Source organism: Chelmon rostratus, chromosome 20 (genome assembly GCF_017976325.1).
Source record: "Chelmon rostratus isolate fCheRos1 chromosome 20, fCheRos1.pri, whole genome shotgun sequence".
NCBI classification, from domain to species: Eukaryota; Metazoa; Chordata; class Actinopteri; order Chaetodontiformes; family Chaetodontidae; genus Chelmon; species Chelmon rostratus.
The window spans coordinates 21337315-21359824 of record NC_055677.1 but is presented as its reverse complement, the minus strand read 5'-3'; the positions used below and the strand labels follow the sequence as shown (position 1 = coordinate 21359824).

General features: G+C 43.1%; 2 protein-coding genes across 2 annotated transcripts; both read right to left on the bottom strand.

Moving 5' to 3' along the window:
- Positions 1–38: 38 nt before the first annotated feature.
- On the bottom strand, positions 39–8913 carry LOC121624304 (cyclic nucleotide-gated cation channel beta-3-like). Its single transcript, XM_041961965.1, has 18 exons — positions 8833–8913; positions 8082–8262; positions 7444–7519; positions 6108–6259; positions 5703–5999; positions 5403–5611; positions 5233–5283; positions 4885–4971; positions 4701–4765; positions 4413–4535; positions 3433–3574; positions 3173–3332; positions 2907–3004; positions 2560–2643; positions 2340–2458; positions 740–892; positions 383–533; positions 39–143 (listed from the first exon to the last, which is right to left on the bottom strand). Exons 1-18 carry the CDS (start codon positions 8911–8913, stop codon positions 129–131), a joined length of 2244 nt encoding a protein of 747 aa, XP_041817899.1. The 3' UTR covers positions 39–128.
- A 1245-nt stretch (positions 8914–10158) lies between these two features.
- LOC121624295 (cyclic nucleotide-gated cation channel beta-3) lies at positions 10159–20365 on the bottom strand. The gene is made up of 16 exons (XM_041961949.1): positions 20213–20365; positions 19010–19140; positions 16126–16286; positions 15494–16020; positions 14441–14491; positions 14271–14357; positions 14114–14178; positions 13836–13958; positions 12876–13017; positions 12357–12516; positions 12161–12258; positions 11985–12068; positions 11332–11450; positions 10990–11142; positions 10275–10425; positions 10159–10179 (listed from the first exon to the last, which is right to left on the bottom strand). Exons 1-16 carry the CDS (start codon positions 20363–20365, stop codon positions 10159–10161), a joined length of 2226 nt encoding a protein of 741 aa, XP_041817883.1.
- Between the last annotated feature and the right edge of the window lie 2145 nt (positions 20366–22510).

Sequence of the window (22510 nt, the reverse complement as noted above, 5' to 3'; positions counted from 1 at the left end):
CTGCCTCTGCAACATTTTCTAACATCTCACACGTCTGTCTTGTGAATCTTTCAGCCGCAGATGAAAAGTGGAACACACCAAATGAGTTGATGCGGTGATGCCCAGCAGCGTCACACATGCCAGTCTCATTACTGATTGGGTTTCTGTGGACAGAAGTCAAGAAAAGCATGTTACTCACATCACTGCTCGCTCACCCTCGACGTGATATGATGTGGTGACTGGACCCGGGTGTCTTTGTAGAAGCTGCGCAGTGTGTCTGCTGTGCGTTTGCTACCACTGCTCTCATTACAAATAGTTAACAATGCTCATGAAAAATGGATGTCAGCTAAAGTAGCCCAGCTGTCTCTGTGTGGAGAATGGTGCACGAGTGTTAAGACTTTACCGTCTGTTTTTCCAGGAGGCCGGCTTTGCGAAAATTGGCAAACGCTTTGAGCAACTTGGGTGTTGGTGGTTTTTGTCCAAACAGATTCAGACCTTTGGGCTTGTCCTCATTGGTTTTAGCACCTGCAGGTGCTTTGGCTTTGGTCAGTTTCCTTCACACACACACACACACACACACACACACACATGCAATCCTTCATGAGCTGCTTTTTCAGAATTTGCAGTTGTACATTTGCATTTTCTGTAGGGTTTGATGGAGGTTTTTGGAGGTTGGTGCTGATAAATTCATTCTTAAAATTCTCAGACAGTTAGTTTAAAACTTTTGCATTGCTGCTCTGATACTTTGTAAATGACTCACCTTCCCTTCTTGGCTAGAACTTTCTGAGACTCCGGGTAGTGGATGAGGATATCAAACAAGTCCTTCTTCTCCAGGACAGAGAGGTTAGCAAAGCCGTGCGCTCGCACGTTAGCGGTGCGCCTGTTTCCTCCATCTTTGGCAGACTGTAGTAAACTGTGATGGGACAAAGGCAAAAATGTGCCATGTGTCTATTGTATGGAATGATGGGAACATTTGAGTTACACCAGGGAAATGCAGGCACAGACAATAAACAGACCATAATGCAGCGTCCATGTGATGTACACTACCTTTGTGAAGCTGACACTTTTCAGAAAACATCATTTAGCTTGCAGGAGGAACACTGTTGTTGAAAAGTTTGGAATCACCTGCCACAAAGGCCGGATTCAGCACAGTCAGGTGGCTCAGAGGACTACTCTGTATTTTTGAAAGCTCGTTTATGCTTTCAGGTTGTAGAAAGTCCTCTTTAAAAAAGGAAGGACAGAACGAGATGAAGATGCCTCTGAGCGACACTTAAATGAATATAAGAAAGCACCAGTCGTTTGGTGAAAGATTTCACCAATTTCAGAAATGTGAAGCTTAGCATCAGAATCTGTGCTCTGTTCCAGTGTCCAGTGCACAATAATGCCTATAACATGCCAGAATTGACAGGCGTGTTGCTTTAGCAAAGCTATTCAAAATAGAAAGAGGGGGTTAGGCAAGGGTTAGTGCTGTTGTAATTGATGGAATATCAGCTGAACATACCATGGACTGATTTAAAACAGTTTAAAACTTGCTCAGTCTAACCACTGGATAAACTGCAGAGAGCCCAAAGAAAGATCCCCAAGTATTTAGAGCCCAGTTGCACTATCACTGACGCTTTTCTAGACTGGGTAACAAATTCAAAATCGAAGGCAAAAAAGCAGAAAAACATCAATACAAGATGAAACTTTTTTGTAACATGAAACAGTAGTGTATGTTGTCAATGTGTATCTATATCATATACCCGTCGTAGCACTTTAGCTGGCAAGTTCTTAACTGTAACGTGCTCTAACTTAAAACTGACTTGTCAATGTAGAAATTAGATTTTAAAATGTATTTATTTAATTTTGATTTTTAGTTTTATTTAGCTTTGTTTAAAGGTCCAGTATTCAGAATTTAGTGGCATCTAGTGGTCAATTTACAGATTGCAACCAACTGAATTACCCTAGTCTCACCGCTCCCTTAACAAGTATGTAGTAGAATCTATAGAGCGGATAGTAAAAATGTAAAAGGCGATCTCTAGAGTCAGTGTTTGGTTTATCCATGCTGGGCTACTGTAGAAACATGGTGCTGCAACATGGTGGACTCCTTGGACGAAGACCCACTTCCTCTGTGGATATATAGAGCTCCTTCTAAGGTAACAAAAACACAGTGATTCTTATTTTCAGGTGATTATGCACTAATTAAAACACAATTATGAATATTAAATTCCATTTCTGGCAATAGAACCCCCTAAATCCTGCACACTGGTGCTTTAAGAGAAGAAAACTGCACCAGATATAACGGAAATGAAGGCTAAATGTGTGATCTGTTATTTTGAATTGTATTTGTCACAGATCATGAAATGCTCCTGCAAACAAACCTGATTTCTCCGAACACGCAGCCAGCCTTCAGTGTGACAAACACAATGCTGTTGTCAGGGCCTCCCACCACCTGCACCGCTCCGCTTTTAATGATGTACATCTCTTTGCCGATGTCGCCCTGCAGGGAGGAGCGCAGAGGTCAGCATCACACCCGGGTCAGGAAACCTGGGATAGACTATTGTTCTTTTTTTAAACACACACTGACACACATGTACCCACTTTCTTCACAACAAAGTCTCCAGGTAGATAGATGGTGGACTTGAGCCTCAGCAACATGTCCACCAACATCTGCTGGTCACAGCCCTGGAGGAGACAGCAGCAGGTTAGTTTCAGTGCTTTGTACAGATGTGCAGATGGGCCTTCTTTAGTGTCTATGTATGAAAAAAACAGATTCATTATCCTCTTGTAATTTAGAAATATTTTTACTCAGTTTAACAATACTGCAAACATTTGTTGCTCTGTATCCGTGCACATGCGTGATCCCAATATTCTTCAGCTCACAATCTACATTAATTAGAAATGAAAACAGATGCCCGCGCCAGAGGACACAGTGGACGCTGAGCCACCTGAAAGAGTGCGATCTTCTGGAAGGTTGCCAGGTTGATGTCCACGGCGATGGCAGTTTTCATCACCAGAGGCAGCTTGTCCAGCAGCTCTGACTCATCTGTAGAGGACGTGGACATGGGAAATCTTAACATGGGTCATCTAAACATCTCTCAGTTGTAGGTCTGCTCATGTATCCTGACTCATGTAAAAAGTTTTATTGTTTTGGTTTTAACTAGAGAGTTTCAGTGTCTCTGGCATCTCTGGCATTAAGTTTCCTGAGACTCACCCAGCATGCCCTGAGCGGCCCAGGTATAGTTGTACCAGGTCCGCACTCTGTTCTGGACATACTTGGGGATCATATAGGTGTTCATGTAGGAAACACAGCCGTCCATTGATGCTTGAAAATAAGCCTGACCTGCTGTTGCTGCACCTATGACGTCTCTCATCTGAAAGAAGGGGATTCAAGTATAAAACGTTGTGAAGAAAAGCTTTTAGGGATAGGTGCAACATGAACAGAGATGGAAAACACTGCAGAATGTGACCTACCTGTCCAATCAGACTGGAGAACACAAAGACGCCAATGAAAAAGTTCAGCATCTGAAAGGTGATCTCAAAGGTGGTTACAGGCTCTGGAAGACCCCCGATGTTGATCAGACTGCGGACCGCAAAATAGTAACAGCGCAGGTACCTGCAGAAGAACAGGGCAGATCATAAAAACGTTCCATAATGCCTTTATGCTGCACAGTGCTGACACACCCTGCTGACTGGGGAGTGTCTCAATGCATTCATAGACCCAAAATGACATCCTGTCACACACTCGCTTTAGGCTACATTTTCTGAAGACTCTCTCCGTCTCCTTTTTTAACCAAACTAGGCCTGATCAGATTTTTTGCTGGGCTGTTGCTAAACAGTTGGTATGGTGTTGCTTGGAGCTTGCTACATGGGTCTTCGGGTGTTGCTGGATGCTTTTGGGAGGTTTCGGGTGGTTAAGCTGGAGGAGTTAGTACCAAAACGGGGAATGACTTCAGTTGTGTGGAAGTGGGATCAGATGTAAAATAAAACATGGTCATATGTGAGAAGTGCAAGAAGACTGGAAGAACAAAAGGGGAGCTTATACCACCTCGAGCAGAGGCAACCAGTCAGGTACGAGGAAAGCCAAAATTCCCACAAAGAGAGCTCAAACAGCTACCAAATCTTTGACCAGATGTGCTCAGTATTTTGTCAGGAATATCATTATGACAGAAACACCCTGAACTATCCTGATACTATGTTAGGGATGCATCGCCCACCCTTAGTGTATGTCGTTCTTGAAGGCCCAACATAGAGCATACAATTTTCCCTCAGACATACCAAAATAAACACAGCAGATTATGAAATAAATAGGGAGTGATTTACCACAGACACTGTGCATGAAATGTTCAGCACTGTGGACAGAGACACAAACAGGGACTGGCTTTCAGTGTTTCAGCCTGACGGAGAGCTCGCCCACACCCTCAAACAGCAAGACACAGCACAGAGTTACGTACGCTGTGCCCTGTCCGTCATACACCCACGTGGTCGATGCAAGCCCCTGGTGCACTGAGGCAACGAAATAGGCGCAGGCGTTGAGATGGAGCATGAAGAGCAGGTAACCTGTGGTCCGAGCCACTCTGCGTTAGGAAGAGAAGGATCAGATGTAAGGGAGCTGATCTGTGTGTGGAGTAAGGCTCATACAAACAATATGATACCAAGTCTCAATGACAAACAATTACGTACTAAACACTGGATAAAACACAGCGTTCATCTGCTCTTGTCATCGTTCCAGGAGCATTTACCTCCAGATGTAGGCCTTGGACATGACATTCTCCAGTCTGTCGCTGAACTCGAAGAAGGACTCAATCTGGAACACGCACGGGAACAAACAGGACATGTGAGGTCTGTTTAAACCAAAATGTATTTCTGTTTTTCCACATTGACATCAGCAGTAAGTAAGTAAGTAATCATCAGCCGGCTGCCTACCCTGATGAAGCGGTTGATCCGGAAGACGGAGGAGAATTCAAAGTACAGGCAGAGAAGGTCAAAGGGGAGGATGCTAAATATATCAGTCTAAAATGAGAGGAATAAAACGTCTTCAGAAGCTGGCAACTGGCCGCTTTAGTCTTTTGCTGTTATCATATGTTTATTTATGTAAAATCTTTGGTAACTGCAGCTGTTAGATAAAAGGAGTGGAGCGAAAAGTCCAAAATTACCCTGCAAAATGTAGTGGAACAGGAGGATAGAGAGGCAAACAGTGGACATACAAATTCCTCAAAACTGCTTTTAAGTACAGTTTACTTTCCACTATGGGACATATTATTACATACTCACCTTAAATCGTTGGGATTTCCGATAGTGTACTTTAGTCAGAGCTCCGTCTTTCTGCAGGACATAGATGGTTTTTGTGAGTTACACACAGTATCACAGTTCAGGTGGGTTTAAAAGCATCTAAAGCCGCTGAGGTCATTCATTCTGATGCTTCATAATGCTTCGTGACTTACGATAATGTCTCCCGCTTTGATAAACTGAAGCCGAGGCTGCCAGATTATGATGTCGATAACGTTCACTATGTCAGCCAGAACGTCACAAACGATCCAGTAGATGTTGACATTTTCATTGTGGTAAGGGAAGGACATCCGGGCAGTGCAAAACCAAACATTGTAGTTGTATATCAATGCTACCACGGCCATCCAGGCAATATACCGATGATCTGGAGAGAGAGAGACATACAGGTTTAAAGTAATTCAAGTGTTTTGACGTTCATTTAACCTCAGCTGACGTGTTCCCAGTGAGCACCTCACCTAAAGGATCGATGGTTTTTCCCAGGTAGCCGTCCATCATTTTCTCAATTGGGTGAAATAGGACATCGAAGCAGGAGCAGCTGATGTCTGGGAGGATCTTGGCTTTCTTCCGGGCCTCCTCTGCCAGCCTCTCCTCCTCTGCCTTCTTCTCGGCCTCCAGCCTCTTCTCCTCGTCCTTTTTCTTCTTCTCCTCTGCCTTTTTGGCTGCCTCCTCCGCCTTCTTTTTATCCGCCTCCTCCTTGGCTATCCGCTCCTCTTCCTTCAGCCTGATGTAGTCCTCCTTCTTGAAGACAGGTGCTGAGCAGGCAGAGAGAGCGGCGGGGTGGCGGTGAGTTTGATACCTCTTTGATTGTGTTTGTGTGTTTGCTTTCTGCAGGCGTGTTGGTTGCATGTGTGCACACTTACTGACGGGTGGGGTGATCTCTGGGGAAGTGGCGTAAGGGTCTATGGATTTCTCTTTGAGCTCCTGCGTCCGCTCTCGTAGCTTCTTGGCCAAACTTCTGAGCATGTCATCTGTGTTGCGGAAGTAGACGACAGGTGGAGGAGGGGCTTCTTCACTGAAAAGCGAAAAAGAAAGGAGGGTGTGTATAAATCATCTGCAAAGAGTAAAATCAAAAGAAAAAGTGACTTCCCTCTTATCATGTTATTTGTGATTGTCCTCAGTCACAAATACCACTAATCTCCTAATCTCCTCTCCTGCTTTAGGAGTCGAAGGCTGCGAGTCACAGTGTGGTCGCGGCTGCCGTTACTGCAGCTAACACACAACATGTCCAGACACTGTGAGTACTGTAGGGAAAGGTGGAACAAACAGAGCTGAGGGGGAAGAGTCCATCTGTCCAATCAGTTAAGGGGTAAATGCAGAGTTTGGAGAGGAAACATAACAAGTTTAGTTCTAGGTTTAGATATTAGGTGCAGCTATGTCTTGAGTTCTATACTTATTTAATTGATGCATGATACAAAGTCAAATGAACCATTAAACTGCGGCAGCTCTTGCTGTTTACGGTGCTGTGCTGCGCCTGATGATGCACTGATACCTGGAGACCAGAGGAATTCCTGAAAGAGACGGAGCTCAAGCCCAAGTACTCTTAGTCAAGTTTATTTATATCGCCGCTAATCACTGTTTGAGTCTCAACTAACCTCACTAGTTACTGTAGTAAATTAATAATTAAAAAAAGTAATCGCTTGATGGATCTTTTGAATATTCTCTCAACACGAACACAGTTAAAAGTGAATTTAATCTGATTTTTTCTCAGGCCTCAGATGACACAATAGAGCTCAAAGACCATCACACCCAGTGTTTCATTTGCTGCAGTGGGTATCGCAACTTAGTGTGCAACATCTGTGCTCACATTTCTGCATGTGAAGGCGTTTTGTTCACCACGTTGGATTTATCCACCACATGTGCTCCTGCTACATGTACAGCAACTGAGCTGTCCCCTCAGACGTCTGATCTGACCCTCGATCAGTTTACCAGCTGACCATCTGCCACCTTGTCTCCACAACAGCCAGTCCTGAAGATGAACACTGCATCATTTAATGACATTAATTTCCAAAATGCATTGACTCCGACCAGAGATGGCGCAGTTTATGGTCAGCGCTTAAACCCAGAGACCAACAGGGCACCCCATTACTAATTTAAGTTAATTTAAGTCCTGTAATAACCACAAGGGTTGCAGGGAACTGGAGAATATCCTGCCTCGCACTGCGTGAGCCGTGAGTGCAGTATATGATGCATTCTTACCCATCAGCCCCCTCTTCATTGGCAGGAGCAGCAGCAGCAGGAGCAGCCGGGGCAGGAGCTGGAGCAGGAGCTGGAGCTGGAAGACCGTTTATTAGTCACTTTCTAACACCTGAACACAAATACTGTTACAACACTGATATCAAAGGGCGATCGTGCCCTGGACAAAAAGGAGGAACACGACAAAAATTTCCACTTAATTGTCTGTGTAGCTGCAACAGACCCTCCTTCATGCAGATTTTAATCTGTCAAAATAAAATCAGATTCACATTAAAGTGTAAAATTCAATCAGAGAAAAGTGCAGTGATTTTGCAAGGATTTCTAGAGGTGAATGAGGAAACTGGCCAAAAACACCTGGAAGCTCACCCTGCAGTTCTTATTTTAAACCACTGCAACTGGAAATGTCACCTGTCAATGACAGTTGGTGAGGACAGTGATGGTGATGTGAATAGTAGAAGTCTTTTTGTTTCTAAAATCAAATCAAGATCTGCATGGACATAGATATTCTGCGTTTGCTAGTCTTAACATGGCCGATCGTCACAGTCTCCTGTCCTCCCTGTGCCAGATAACATAATTCCTTTTATCTCTGCATCTCTGAATTTGTGATCTGAATATGGAGTTCAGACCAAATGACGTCTCACCTGGTGCTGGCTCTTCCTTCTTGGGCTCTTCTTCTTTCTTCACTTCTTCTTTCTTTTCCTCATCTTTTTTGTCCTCCTTCTTTTCCTCCTGTTTTATTTCCTCTTTCTTTTCCTCTTCTTTCTTTTCCTCCTCTTTCTTTGGCTGCTCTTTTTCATCCTTCTTTTCCGGGGGCTTCTCTTCCTGTAAGCACACAGGACTCTTCCAGCTTGCAGACAAAAGTGGGCAAACAGCCTCTTGAGACAAAAACTATTGTGTTGTGCACGTGGAATACTGAGGATCCAACAAGTGCTCAGGGAGGATTAAAAGTGCACCCCTCCACCCTTGTCATTCATCCTTGCCCTTCCTCAGTTTTAGGACAGGTACTGCAGGTGCAGTCACAGTAAATCCACCCTCCCTGCTGAAGCCGCAGTCACTGCTCTTCTTCAGTGCTAAGCTGCTTCAGAGGCTTTCCCTGATCTCAGTCACCTGCCGTAGTTTACCTTAAAACAACTCATATGTGCTTAGCTTACCAAGCAACCACAAAACCATTATCATTAATAAATTAACTTAAAGTTTAGTTTAGATGCACATATTAAAACTGTTGGATTGCTGTTCAGGGAACAGCCAACAAAAATTGTCACAATTGCATACGAAGCTGAGCAAGTGAAATGCTCTGATTCCATAAAGCAAAAAGGTAAAGAAATGTTGTCAGAATACCTTTGTGGTTCAAATCTTTTATATTTAAGGTATTAGAAGGAGGCCAAGCCTTACCTTAGCGGGTGGAGGTGGGGTAGCAGCTTGGGCAGGGGGAGGCTCAGGTGCCCCCATCAACTTCTTGAACCTGCTGAACATGGTGGGGCTTGCTACGGGCTACAGCGAACAGGCCTGCCCATCCACGTCTCTTCCTGAAGAGCCTTTCCTGCGTGGCTCTCAGATCTTAAAAGAGTCTCGGGATCCTCTGCAGTCCTCGAGTCACATCCAAACAACAGGCTGGGGCAATTAAATTTCTTAGAGCCATTAATTCCCTTGGGGCAACTCCCCTCTCTGCTGGAGTCAACACCAGATCAGCCGTCACAGCTGCCAAGCACTTCCAGGAAGTGCTGACTCCAGTCCAGAACAAGGACCACTTACTGGGCCTCAATACTTTATCATCTGTTGGTGAATAAGCATCATAATAATGAATGTAAGTGTGTCTTCTTGATTATCAATTATGTTTATTAATCAAATGAAAGTTTCACACAGAACTGGGTGTATATTTCCATATATTTTAATCATGGGAGAAGATATGAATTACATGGTGACACCTCGTGTCAGTATGGGATGAAAGTGGCTGCTGTAAAATTAGACTGGTGGGGCTATTTCAGTCCCCTCTGGCTTCACAAACAGAGAGTTCACGTAAGTTAATTGTCCCTGTCTGGCTAACAGGATTAGTTAGGCCTCTTTCTCTGAGCAGTAACTCCTGCTGTACAAACGCAAAGCTGACAGACAGATACACAACAAGCACAGCAAACAGCACAGGATGGGGCTGGGAGTAAACTGTGGTTTAGTCAGGGAATATTTATTTAAGCAGACATCCACAGAGATCAAATCAATCAAATATTAGATGGTGAGAATAACTGTTGCAAATTGATATGGTAGATAATCTCTGTCGGCTTTCACAACTACTGGATGATATAGCCATTATAAGCAGACAAACAACAAAAAAAGGTGAATAGGCAGTTATACTCAGTCTGCATGTGTAATATACAACAAGTAGTGTCCACTGGGCGCTTTATAGACAGAGTCAAATATTGCACATCTCATCAAAATGGTGTGGAAATCAGTCTTTATCTCCATTTTGATTTAAGCTAGCTGGAGTTTGTCACATGAGACTTTACATGGTTACATCTAGCTTTGCAGAAATGTCTTAACATGCTCGTCTTCTCCCCCACGCTCGTCAATCCAATCGTCTGGGGAGTAACAGTAGCATCCACTTGGAACAGCATCTCAAAACGACAGGACATACACACTCGGTACAAAAGAGTAGGAAGAGGTCGAAAATAAAACTGTACAGTCACTCCCAAAAAGGAGTCATAAAAAATAAGCTCAGCACGATCCTCACTGGCCTCCAGCATTAGCCTGGGGAGAGAAATATAAAATAGGGTTTATTCAGCAGTCAGCGTAACAGTGGCTTTGACATGAGCACATGCAGAGAGAAATGTAAGTGCCGTTACCTTCATTTTATCAATAATTGTTCTGTTGATGGTTCCGCCAAGAGCGCGCAGCATTTTGGGTGTGGGCGGTTTGGGTCCGAACAGCGCCAGCCCCTTCTTCTTCTCCTCTTCTGCTTTAGCTGCTGCTGGACCCTTCGCCTTCATGAGCTTCCTGCACACACAGAAACAGAGAGGCTGCTTAAACACCATGAAGAAACGACGATGTGTTGATTCTGAGAGCGGTTGGCTGCGAGTCAAGAATTCTCTCAAAAAAGCAACTGTTAGAAATATTTAAGCAGCCTGTGAGGCCCAAATAGTAGAATTCTAGCTGAGACAAAAAACATAATAACAATAAAACAATTAACTCAATTTATATTGAAATTTTCAAAAACAAGTTTAAAAAGTGCATAAAACTGGAAAATGTACAATGCAATTACATGTTCAATGCAGGCAAGAAATAAAAGCAAAGATAAAAGACGATGAGTAAAAAGTGAATAAGAGCATCATAAAAACGAAACCTTAGTTAATCAAAAGCCATTTTAAGTTTTAAAACTGGTCCAAAAAGGTGTTTTTCCAAACATAAGCTGCAGAAAGATGGAACAATGGAGTTGAATGCATGTAGTTAACAACTGTCAATGGGCACTGCATGTATGAGCTGATGATCGTTCTGGACTGACATAGCTCATTTATCAGTTAGAAAGAGTAAATGCTGTTTGTCTTTGTGTGTCTGACTCACCTGCCCTTCCTGGCCAACACTTTCTGAGACTCCGGGTAGTGCACCAGGATGTCGAACAGGTCCTTCTTCTCCAGGACAAAGAGGTTAGCGAAGCCGTAAGCCTTGACATTAGCCGTCCGCCTGTTCCCTCCATCTTTGGATGACTGCAAGAGACTTAGAAAAAAATTCAAGTTCAATGACTGCAAATTCCTTTTCTGATTAGAAACATTACATTGTTGTGCACGTTTAGCATCTGTGCTGATGTTTATCACTGTGTGAAAATTGGAATTTAAAGCTCTTTCAGATTTTTTCCTCAGACTGTGTATTGGGTCTAACAAAGACGAAGCATTAACTTCATCTTACCTGATTTCTCCGAACACGCAGCCAGCCTTCAGTGTGACAAACACAATGCTGTTGTCAGGGCCTCCCACCACCTGCACCGCTCCGCTTTTAATGATGTACATCTCTTTACCGATGTCGCCCTGCAGGGAGGGCAAAGTCATTCATGCAGAAAAATAACAAATGCACTGAAGCAGGGTTGCTCAAACTTTTTTCTTTAGAGGACAAAAACTGAAACACCTCGTTCCCTTAAGAGCTCCTGCACAAAGTGTGGAAACTGGATAACTTTCATATTTAAAAAGCATTTTTACCTCACAAAAGATAAAACAGCAGAAACAGCCATTTATAGATCTGAGGTTCAAAATTATTAGAATTTTTTTTTCCACTGGAAACAATGAGTAGGCCAAATTATACCTTATGGCGGGCCATCTTTGGCTCATTTGCCCCACTTTGGGCAGCCCTGCTCTCTAGATTGCTACACACAGAATAATAGACAGCAGATATTTACAGGGAGGTTTTACTTACAGGGTTCTGGGTGATGACACAGATTCAAATATAAAAGTTTACATTTGAAATCCAGGATAATGACAATATGATGATATGATGATAATGCAAAGCAAATTTTGTCCATGCTCAATGACAATAAAGGTAATCTTGAATCTTGAATCTTAACTCACTTTCTTCACGACAAAGTCTCCAGGTAGATAGATGATAGACTTGAGCCTTAGTAACATGTCCACCAACATCTGCTGGTCACAGCCCTGTGGAACAAAAAGAAAGATTTCTCCTTGACTTCATGTCCAGGCTGCATTTGACCTCATTCACTGTGTGTTCAGGGGTCTTGAAAAGGCACCTTGAAAAGATCAATCTTCTGAAAGGTTGCCAGGTTGATGTCAACAGCGATGGCAGTTCTCATCACCAGAGGCATCTTATCCAGCAGCTCTGACTCATCTATAAAGATCATTATGAATTGATGAATAAATTATATTATATTATCATATATGTGTACAAACTGAACCGTACAAACTGAAATGTGCACTATTACTAACCCAGCATGCCCTGAGCATCCCAAGTGTAGGTGTACCAGGTGCGGACTCGGTTCTGCACCATAGAGGGGATGCGGTTGGTCACCATGTAGGCCACGGTGTTGTCCATGGAGGATCGAAAGTAGGTTTGTCCTGCTGTGGCTGCACCAATGACATCCCTCATCTGAGGCAAGATGACGGTGAGTACAAATACATGAATGAGGAAACCTTACAGTGGATTTAATGACTCGTTGTTGTAAATAATGCTACATTTATCACATTTAACAAGTTTTTTGACAGTAATGACTCCACAGGGAACCAGTGAGAGCTGGAGTGATGGATGATGAGGTTTTAGTGAAGCTAGTACGCTAAGATGACTGATGATTGCCAGTATCATTTCTAATACGACAGGTTTCATTCATCTATCGCTACATTACTACAATGAGACAAGTGGAAAAACAGGTGATGACATGCTAATCTGGAAATGCTAATTTCTATCAGGTTTCCAGACGATGCTACGGGCAGAATGAGTCTCTGTGTTACCTGTCCAATCAAACTGGAGAACACAAAGACGCCCGTGAAAAAGTTAGTCATCTGAAAGGTAATCTCAAAGACGGTATGGGGTTCGTTAAGACCCCCGATGTTGATCAGACTGCGGACAGCAAAGTAGTAACAACGCAGGTACCTGTGGAGAGGGTGGGGGCGTCAGAGTGGCTGCCACAAACTGCACTGAATCTCAAAGGCTTCATTTTTGGACAGATAGACTTGAATAGTTTGGTTAGAGTAAGTGTGTGTGTGCATATGTTTAAGATAGAGTGTGGCGATCTTTGAGTCATTGTTGTTTCCTTTTCCAAGTTTGATTCCCTTGATGTCTGCAACTTAAAAAAAAAGAAGCTCCAGTTGCAAATTGAAAGACAGAAATGCCATAAAAACCATCCAAACACAGGCTCACTAAATCATCATTTAAATCGGAAAAAAAGAAAAATTATAACAAAGCAAAATATTAAAGCAAAAAAAAAAAAAAAAGATGAAAAAATATTTCAAATAAACTACCTGGCCAAGAATGACGGACATAAAGAAAGCCCCAAAAAGGTAGTTTGTCATCTGAAAGATCTGTGCGTACATGGTGTCTGGAAACGGCAACTCAGCGATCATCAGCAGGGACTTCTCCGCATAGAAGAAGCAGCTGAGGTAGCTGCAGCGGCGGCGGCACAGATGGAACATACAATACATTTTCAACGTGGGATTGTCTTTGGGTTTCTCAAGCATGGAGAAAACTGCAGCTCTAGGTCAGTGCAGCAAGCATTGCAGTTGAAAACTTCAGTCTTTGCTTTTTGTAACTTAATAGATAAAATAAGCTTTGATAGTTGGAATATGGTAACCTATTAGTAGTGGTAACAATTAGCGATAGATTAACTTCAGAAGTGTTCAATATGGATAAAACATTACCCCAGAATGCCATACATTTAAGCACATGCAAGAAATTAAAGGTCCTGTACTTACGGGCTGCCAATACCGGAGTAGACCCATTTCGTTTTCCCAATGCCCTGGTAGTCCGACGCCACATAGTAAAAGCAGGCGTTGATGTGGAGCATGAAGAGAAGATAGCCGATGGTTCGAATTACTCTAACAGAAAAGTAAAGACGTGAGTAAGCTTCCCTTCCTCTGTCTGTCTATGTCTTGATTATGTGCCTTAATGTAGTAAAAGGTGTCTTTGCCTTAAGCTAATCAAATGTCATAGGGCAAGGCAGGGTCAGGGTAATTCATTTCATGTGACTTACCTCCAGATGTAAGCCTTGGCCATGATGCTCTCCAGGCGATCGCTGAACTCGAAAAATGTTTCTGCCTTGAGAATAAGCATGAAAACGTCACTCTGGTAAACTAACTTTGGTATGTTTTGATCATCACTTGGTCTACATTACACATGAGTAAATTCACCTTCAGCAGACGATTGGCTCTGAAAATGGATTTGAATCCGAACTGGAAGTACAGCAAGTCGAACGGCATGAAGGACAACATGTCCATCTGGTGAGGAGAGACAGATGTGTGAGGTCACTGGTATGAGTTTGTCTTAATGTTCCAGGTTCAAAGAATTCAAGTTACGCTACCATGAATCTCTCTGATTCTCTGTAGTTCTTCTTTGTCATCACTCTGTCTTTCTGAAAGGAAGAAAATAATAATCATCATCTTGCTACGTAAGTCCACACATAAGTCCATGTCAATCTCAGTAACAGGCACCATTAGCCAGGACAAAGACAGGGGTGTGGAACGCCTGGCTTCTGGGCTGTATGTGGCCAGCAATGATCTGGATGGTTTGATCTGGACTGTAGGGCAATGCATGAATACAAAAGCTCAGCAACTCAGAAATACCAGAACTTCTCTACGCAGCATATTTTTTATGCGATAAAAAACAACAACAAAAAAATAGTAGACTAACAAGTCCTGATGTCATGTCAATGCATCATGGCGACTGTCAAGAAAAGAAAAGTAGATGCAGGGTCTTGCACTTTCCAAGAGAAATTGACAAACAGTTGTTTTTGAAATTAAAGGCAACCCAGTGTGTCTAAGTTAGTTTGTGGGGACGAGCTCGCAGTGATGAAAACGACCAATCTCAAGAGTCCTTTCAGCTTGAAACATGTTAAACTGGATGGGCTGCGAGGACAAATGCACCTGTAAAAAGTTCACACTTTCGGTGGAGTGTGGGAGTCCAACAAGCAGCTTTCACAAGACCACATTCTGACAGAGACAGTGTTGTGCAGGCAAGTTTTGTGGTGAGCGAGCTGATAGCTAAGAAGCTGAAACCTCAGAAGGAGACTTTCTGAAGGAGAGCCTTGTTGCTGTTGCTGAGCTGCTAGCACCAGACTAAGTAAAACTGTTCCAAAGTGTGTGTTTGTCTGGAGTAATTCATGGAGATGAAGGAAAACCTTTAATAGAACTCAGTGATAGCAGGTGGCTGTGTGATTTGGCCTTCATGGAGAACGTACCAATTACCTCCTCTCAGAGCTGACCCAGATTTGGAAAACCAGCTGCAAGCATCATCATCATCATCCTCACTACCACCTGACAACAGACTCCTGGCCAAAGAGAAGCAGCTCCAACCATTCCAGAGTTTAGTGTGATATGATACAAAAAAGGTTCCCCACCCCAGATCTAAGACTTACTATGATGTCTCCTCCTTTGACGAACTGTTTGCGGGGCTGGAAGATGATGAAGTCTGTGATGTAGATTAGGTCGGCCAGCAAGTCCAGAGCGAACCAATAAGGGATGGCGTTGTCAGTGTGGTACGGGAAACAAAGGCGGGCGGTGATGAACCAGGTGTTGTAGTTGAAGGCCAGAGTCACCAAGCTCAGCCAGGCAATGTAGCGACGGTCTGTAAAAGGGTCGATGGTCTTCCCCAGCACATGATCCATCTGGTCCTCGATTGGCTTCAGGACCATGTCCACTGAAATCCAAGCGGCTTCTATAAGCTGGGCCTTAATGTCCTTCTTGTCCTCCTTTTTCTCATCTTTATTCTCTGCCTTCTTCTTCTCCTCCTCCTCTTTCTTCTTCTGCTCGTCCTCCTTCTTTTTCTTCTCCTGCTCCTCTTTCTTCTTCTTCTCAGCCTCCTCTTTCTTTATCCGCTCCTCCTCTGCTTGCCTTTTCCTCTCCTCTATGACTTTTGTGTAGTGGTCTTTGCGTAGCAGAGGTGCTGAAAGGACATAATTTCCCCGTAAAGCACCAATAACAGCCAGTCACCAAGAGTGATGCTCTAATGTGCCCACAGATGAATAATTCTGCGTCTGTAAATACTCACTGACAGGAGGGCTGATCTCTGGGGATGAAGCATACTTATCAGCCACTTTCTCCTCGTAGAGCTGCAGTCTCTCTCTCATCCGTTTGATGATGGATCTGAGTTGCTCGTCTGAGTACTTGTTGATGACGATGGGTGGAGGTGGAGGAGGGGCTGCCTCTTGTCTGAAGATGGAAATTAGCCACACAATCATTTGCAAACATCAAGACAGTTTCCTACAACGTTTGTATTTGCTGAAGATATCCTGGAAAAATTCCTCTGATACTCTTCAAGTATATAGTAGTAGTAGTAGTAGTAGTAGTAGTAAAACTAGTCTGAGGTGATGCGCCAAAGTGCAACATGTCTTACTTAGCGCCTATGATCAAAATTTGTATGTGTCGCATGATCTGTGAACCCACAGCTCCTGCCACGTCTATTGAGATTTGGGATCTTTTAGCTCATTGTTTTGGAACGTTCTCTCATAGTGTTTTTGGCCAGAACAGGCAGCTGTTGCCATTAGCTGGTGAACGGTGGAGCATTTAGCAGATAAAACAACGGAAATTTCTCTAAGGGGTTTGCAGAGACCAATGCTAATGTATCAGCTGGGTTTGTAAATAGCTAACTATATGGTAACAGGTCAGTTATGTGCACTTTAAATTAAAATACAAGAAAAAAAAGGAAAACCTACATTTAAGTATAAATACAAAGCTGGAGAAGTGAGAGGGGCTGTGCTTTTTCACACCAAGCAACCAACCAAACAACCGTGGCTTGTTTGATTAATGTACACTTTAAACAAAAGAATTATTTAAATCTACAGCCTCCGGGAACTGGTTTAACACATTACTTAACGTACTAATTATGATTTGTGATGCCAAGTAGGAATTTTAACTGTGAAATGACACTTTTCAGTGGAAAGGTCAAGCTGGCAAACATACAGCACAGACAGAGGAACAGCTCATCTGTCGTCAAATGTCGCCTCCTGGTGGACAAAGTCCAGTAAGACATCTGACCGACAGGAGGAGCGAGGAAGGACGTATTTGTGTCCAGTCATCACAAACAAACCAACACTGCACCATAACTGCCACTTAAAAATCTATATTGCATATGTTTATGTCAGCACTTTCATCAGATCAACGGCAGTAAAATATTCTTATAAAAGTTTATGTAAAGCCAAGGAGGAAGGCACAACAACTTAAACAGGGGGCACTGCTTCCTTTTCACTGACAAAGTGTAAGATTTGGTCCTCACAGTTATGTTAGGGATGCACTATAATGAAGTGTCCTCAATTTAGTGCTCCACACCAGTGTGGAGTCTAAGAGGGTCAGCTGTTACTGCTCAGTGGGATGCCTTGCTCCTTTGGCCAAAACTGCATCTGAGGCTTCCCTCTGGAGCCGACGAGTCACACAACTAGTAGGAAGCCTCGACAGTTAATCTAACCTGACAGCAGCCATATCTTTATCTTGCCAAATGCAAGACAGACACACAGGCTGTTCATTACTTTTCATTCTTATAGAGGTATTGAATCCATGTATGATCACTGCGGAGGCTGTGGCACTGCTGAACTGTTTTGCGTTGTGATGTTTCTATTATTTTGTCTATCCTGTTTGTATCAATGAGGCTAAACAACAGAAAAACCTCTCTGTATAATGCAATGCAATTTCGACTGCAACACAAACCGGAGCCTCCTTCAATAAAAGCTGAACATTATAACCTTCATTACAGGACTGTTGCATTAGACTGCATCAGTTAGGCATCCAAATGTTCACATTTTTTATGTTCATCAGAAACATAAATGTATACATGTATGAGGTGTTTGTTTTACAATCCAAGAGAATACAAATCTTTTCATTAGGAAGGTCTGATTCACCGTCTATCATGCCCTCAGGTGGACACCCAGTGTTACAGCATGTGTAAACAAATCACTCCATGATGGCTGCTGAAGCAGAGAGCTGCTTGTAGTACATGCTAACATCTTAACCAGCCATTTATGCAGCTGGATAACATTCCAGGGAATATGCCCGAAAGCAAAACACCAACTGACTGCATTATTACCTGCTTTTGAAGCAAAAATGGCAAAATTTTCAGCATTAAAACATTATCTTTTTAAAATAATTTTAATTTGTCAGTATAGTCAGACACTTCTCTATGTTCGTCTGAGCTGAATGAGCTCTTTTTACATGCCAGTGATCAGCCCATAGTGGTCTAGCCCCGCTGAAGAGCGTCACCTCTGAGCTCACAAGCTATTTATTCCACATGCCACTCAAGCTGATGACTGACTCCTCTAACTGCTCCACATAGAGCCCCTAATATAGCCCTCACCACCACTCCTTCATTAACCGGCGATGAAACGTTACAACACGTCTCCTCATGAGCAGAGTGTGTTTACAACTGTGAGGATCTGCAGAATCTGTCTTTACCTGTCGCCTTCACGGTTTTGATTGCTGGGCCAGAAGCAGCCTTGGTGAGCTTCTTAGAGCCAAAAAGCTGAAAAGCTTTTAATCCACTTTCAGGTCATCCCCCTGTTAATATGCATGTTGCACCCGAGGATAAAGATCTCACATGCTGCTTTCATCTCGGAGGGCTTTCTCTGTGTCTCTCTGCCTCCTTGCCAGGGAATCTGATTAATTAGTGTCCATTGGGTGATTAATTTGATACTGGTTTGTGGTGTAACTGTCTTGGCAGGCGTGTGTTTTACTCAGCTAAAGTGGAATTTGGAGGCAGGACAGATACTCTGGGGATAAATACACTGTATCTACTCCCTTTAACTGCCTGTTATACTCTCAGTGGAGCTCGCCTGCAATTCAAAAAACTTTGCTTGAAAAAACATGTGATGATGGTGAGGGCGTGTTGATGCCTTGTTGCTAAAACATTAGGAGAGTGCAGAAACTACCAACAATGTGGGTCTTACCCCTCAGGTCCAGCTTGATCGGGGTTAGCTGGAGCCGCTGTGGGGGCCGGGGCTGGTGTTGGAGCTGGAGCTGGAGCTGGGGCTGGAGCTGGAGCTGGGGCTGGAGCTGAGTCTGGGAAAGGGGAACAATCCTAATTACATTTTACTGCTCATTTTTAAAGCCTTAAAGCATTTGATCATTTTGTCTTATTTTTTTTTCATCTTTCATGTCTTGCTTTTCATTTACTTATTTATTTTGTTATAGTTTTTGTGATTCATGATTCGCTTTTGAAAAGTGCTTTAAAAATAGTTATTATTGTTAAAAGATGGTTAATTGGAGCATCTTGCAGTTTCTTCAGAGTTTAGTTTCTAAGAGATTAAAAGTTCCTTGAAACCAGTATCCACTAAATTATACTGTGTAGTTCACATGGCTATAAAGTGTCTCAATAATCTCGAATAGTACTGCTGATATTTAAAGGCTTTGGTGCCTGAGAGGTAAAAGACAGCCATCATAAATAAAGCCCACTGACACAATGCAAAACAAACAGGGATGTAATTTGGTTTCTAAATGTGCCATTTCAGCCTCCCAAATGAATGATGACTTACCCTGTGGTTTGTCCACTTTCTTGGCCTCATTCTCCTTATCGGTTGGCTTCTCCTCCTACACCACAAATCAACATTTTACACAAAGTCAGACGCTCGGCTTCATTAGTCAAAACACAGTCATTAGAGAGACGTTTTAATTTAAAGAGCATTTTTTTTTAAGAATAGCTAATCGCCAATTGACAAATGACTCCCCTGCCTGATAGACTCTTCTAAAAACAGGCTGTGTTTGAGATCAGTAGAATTCAAAAGTGCCCTTTGGGTAATGAGTGATTTTCAATGAGGTCCGTGTAATGAAACAATTTCATTTGATTCTTTGTTGGCAAGAGAACTGAGCAAACTGAATGGATGGAGGAGCAGATAAGAAGCCACTGCTGTGATCTTAGGAGAAACAAATGTAACCAAACAGGCTGGATGCAATGCTTGTTTTATTTTTATGGTCATGCTTGATTTCAGTCTTGGCTGCTGCTGCTGTTACTGGCACATGCTGAACAATATGAACGCTTGTAAGAGCATCACAGAACAATCCAGACACACTGGATGTGATTAACAGTATCTTACAGTTTTTGTTTACTCACTGAATATACAAAACACTGTTTTCTACCTCCAAACAAGTCTTACCTCGGCTGGAGCTGGAGCCGGAGCCGGAGCTGGAGCTGGAGCTGGAGCCGGAGCTGGAGCTAGAGCCGGAGCTGGGCCAGGGGCCGCTCCGGTGGTTCCTGAAGCTGCTGGCACCTGGGGGCCACTCAAGAGGCCCTTCAACTTGGCAAACATGTCTACAAACCTAAAGGTGCATCTGCTTTGCTGTCTCCAAGTGACTATGACAGAGTGTACTGATTCCTAAGGAGCTGAAAGATCCCCCTGGTATTACTGCTTTTAGCACCACTAATACCTCCACCATCACCAGTCACATCTAAGCCCATCACCCTCTCATATAAGATCCCAATAGGCTTACAGTGTAGGCTACCACTAAAGCAGACCTGAGACACAGGAGGGCTGCCTATGCAGGATACATGTGTGCAGTCCATACAGACTGCTTTGCACTGATAGTCAATGAAATACAGTTACTAATCATTTGGCCCACATCTTGTTGCACAGCATGCAGTAAGTGTGTCCACGCACAAGACACTTTTATGTTAACAAGTTATATGGACACAATTTCCCTGTGCCTTTAGGGAGACATGCATGCTGTGCAGAGGAAAAATAAGGAGTAAAGTTTGAGATCAAAGTGAATCCCACTAGTGTAAAGACTTTAAACTGAGGCTGAAGAAGAACTTAAATATTTTAGTTGAGTAAAAGTTAGAAATACCACATTGTAGAAATACATCGTTAAAAAGGTAAAGTGGCAGAAAATGGAGATAATAAGTACAAGTACCTCAAACTTAAATACAGTATAATATACTTATACTTACTATAATATACTTTCTGTGGCCGATTCTACGTTTTACAAAGTAAAGGCCATATGAGTAAAGGCCAAATGCTTTATGTCTGCTAATGCTGTGTACTGTGTGTGTCTCTGTTTGTGTGTGTGTTTATCATAGCAGTCATGGCATGAAGGTGGAGCTTAAAGCTGGAGCAAGTAGCAACTTTCAAAAATGCCACCACCACAACCTCCGTCCGTCAGTGCAGTTGGAGTTTTCTTGGATCCAGCCTCAGAGGAACTGCAGCCTTGGCTTCAACATCCAGCTGTGGTAGCTGCTGAATGACCAGCTTTACCATCTTTTCACCTCTGCCCTCGGGCGTCAGGCTGAAAGGGTTAGCTTTGCTACGATCAGCATGAAGGTACAGTGAAGTGCCACTGATCACGCAATTATGAGACGATAATTGACATGCAGTGATGCAACATACAGTGAAGGGTTGAAGTTGTAATTGCAAGAGAAATGGCAGCGTATGAGAACAGGATCAGTCCTGCTGGCCTGTTTGAAACTGAATATGAATAAAACTTAACTAACAATTATTTAATGGTTAACTTTTAGCTGCACATTCATGTCAGTGCGTCACTCGACCAGATGTCAATCAATGGAATAACACTGTTCTTGTTAGCCACCATAGGCCTTCTACTTGGCAGAGGTGTCATTTCATCAGTCTCAGAGGCACAATATAATTAACAAGATATGGTTTGGACTTATTCGTCAGGCCTTGTACGAAATTAGAGAGGGACCACCAATCACAGGGCTCCCTGACATGTGTTTTACTTAGTAACTAGCAATGGTCAGATCCTGGCAGGTCAGAAAATATGCATGTTTATTTTCTTTTCTGTGCTTGATTTTTCCCATACTGATCAACGTTGAACACATTAAGCTGACTTTATAATCAGCATCATACACATAGAGGGAAACTACAAGAACAGCTATTTCTGCTCTTGAATCTCTCTCCTTTGTCGTGCTCATTATCTGTGCATATTCCGTGTTTTATTTAGCCCTTATCTCAGGGAGACACTCATACGCTCGCCTGTCGTTAAGAATAAAATTACCCCACTATCGCCCACCCACTCAGCCCATTTTTGGCTGTTCCATTCCTCTCGTCACGGTGGGGAACGACCAACGAAATGCCACAGAGACCCAGACGGGGCTTGACTCAGCCGTGGGCTTCATTCTCAAGGACCATTGACTTGTCTGGGCCAGAGGAGGGGATGAGTGCATGAGGAAGGAGGCGAGTGTTAAGACTCTCCATCTTTCTGCTGTCCAGTGATGCAGGGACGTAGGTCATTACATCCTCTCCATCTCCTCCATTAATGTAATTAAGCCTTGGGGGTTGGGCCTATAGCCCCTGACGTTGCTGTGGAAGAGCTTGATACATATTAAAGAGAGCAAAGAGCTCGTCTTTTTCGTTGTTTTACTCACTGCGTGTGCACTCAGGGAAGAGTGCAGAACATCCTTCAGTGTGCTTTGTTGTAGAATTTTCAGTCAATCATCCAGA

Excerpts from the sequence above, each read along its gene's own strand:
- LOC121624304 (XM_041961965.1), bottom strand. The coding sequence starts at position 8,913 with ATGTTCAGCAGGTTCAAGAAGTTGATGGGGGCACCTGAGCCTCCCCCT. Across the intron at positions 3,575-4,412 it reads TATGACGGACAGGGCACAGC|GTACCTGCGCTGTTACTATT; the intron begins GTACGTAACTCT and ends GTTCTTCTGCAG. Across the intron at positions 534-739 it reads GTTCTAGCCAAGAAGGGAAG|GAAACTGACCAAAGCCAAAG; the intron begins GTGAGTCATTTA and ends GTGTGTGTGAAG.
- LOC121624295 (XM_041961949.1), bottom strand. The coding sequence starts at position 20,365 with ATGTTTGCCAAGTTGAAGGGCCTCTTGAGTGGCCCCCAGGTGCCAGCA. Across the intron at positions 19,141-20,212 it reads CGGCTCCAGCTCCAGCCGAG|GATTGTTCCCCTTTCCCAGA; the intron begins GTAAGACTTGTT and ends AAATGTAATTAG. Across the intron at positions 12,259-12,356 it reads GGATGCTCAGGGCATGCTGG|ATGAGTCAGAGCTGCTGGAT; the intron begins GTTAGTAATAGT and ends TGATCTTTATAG.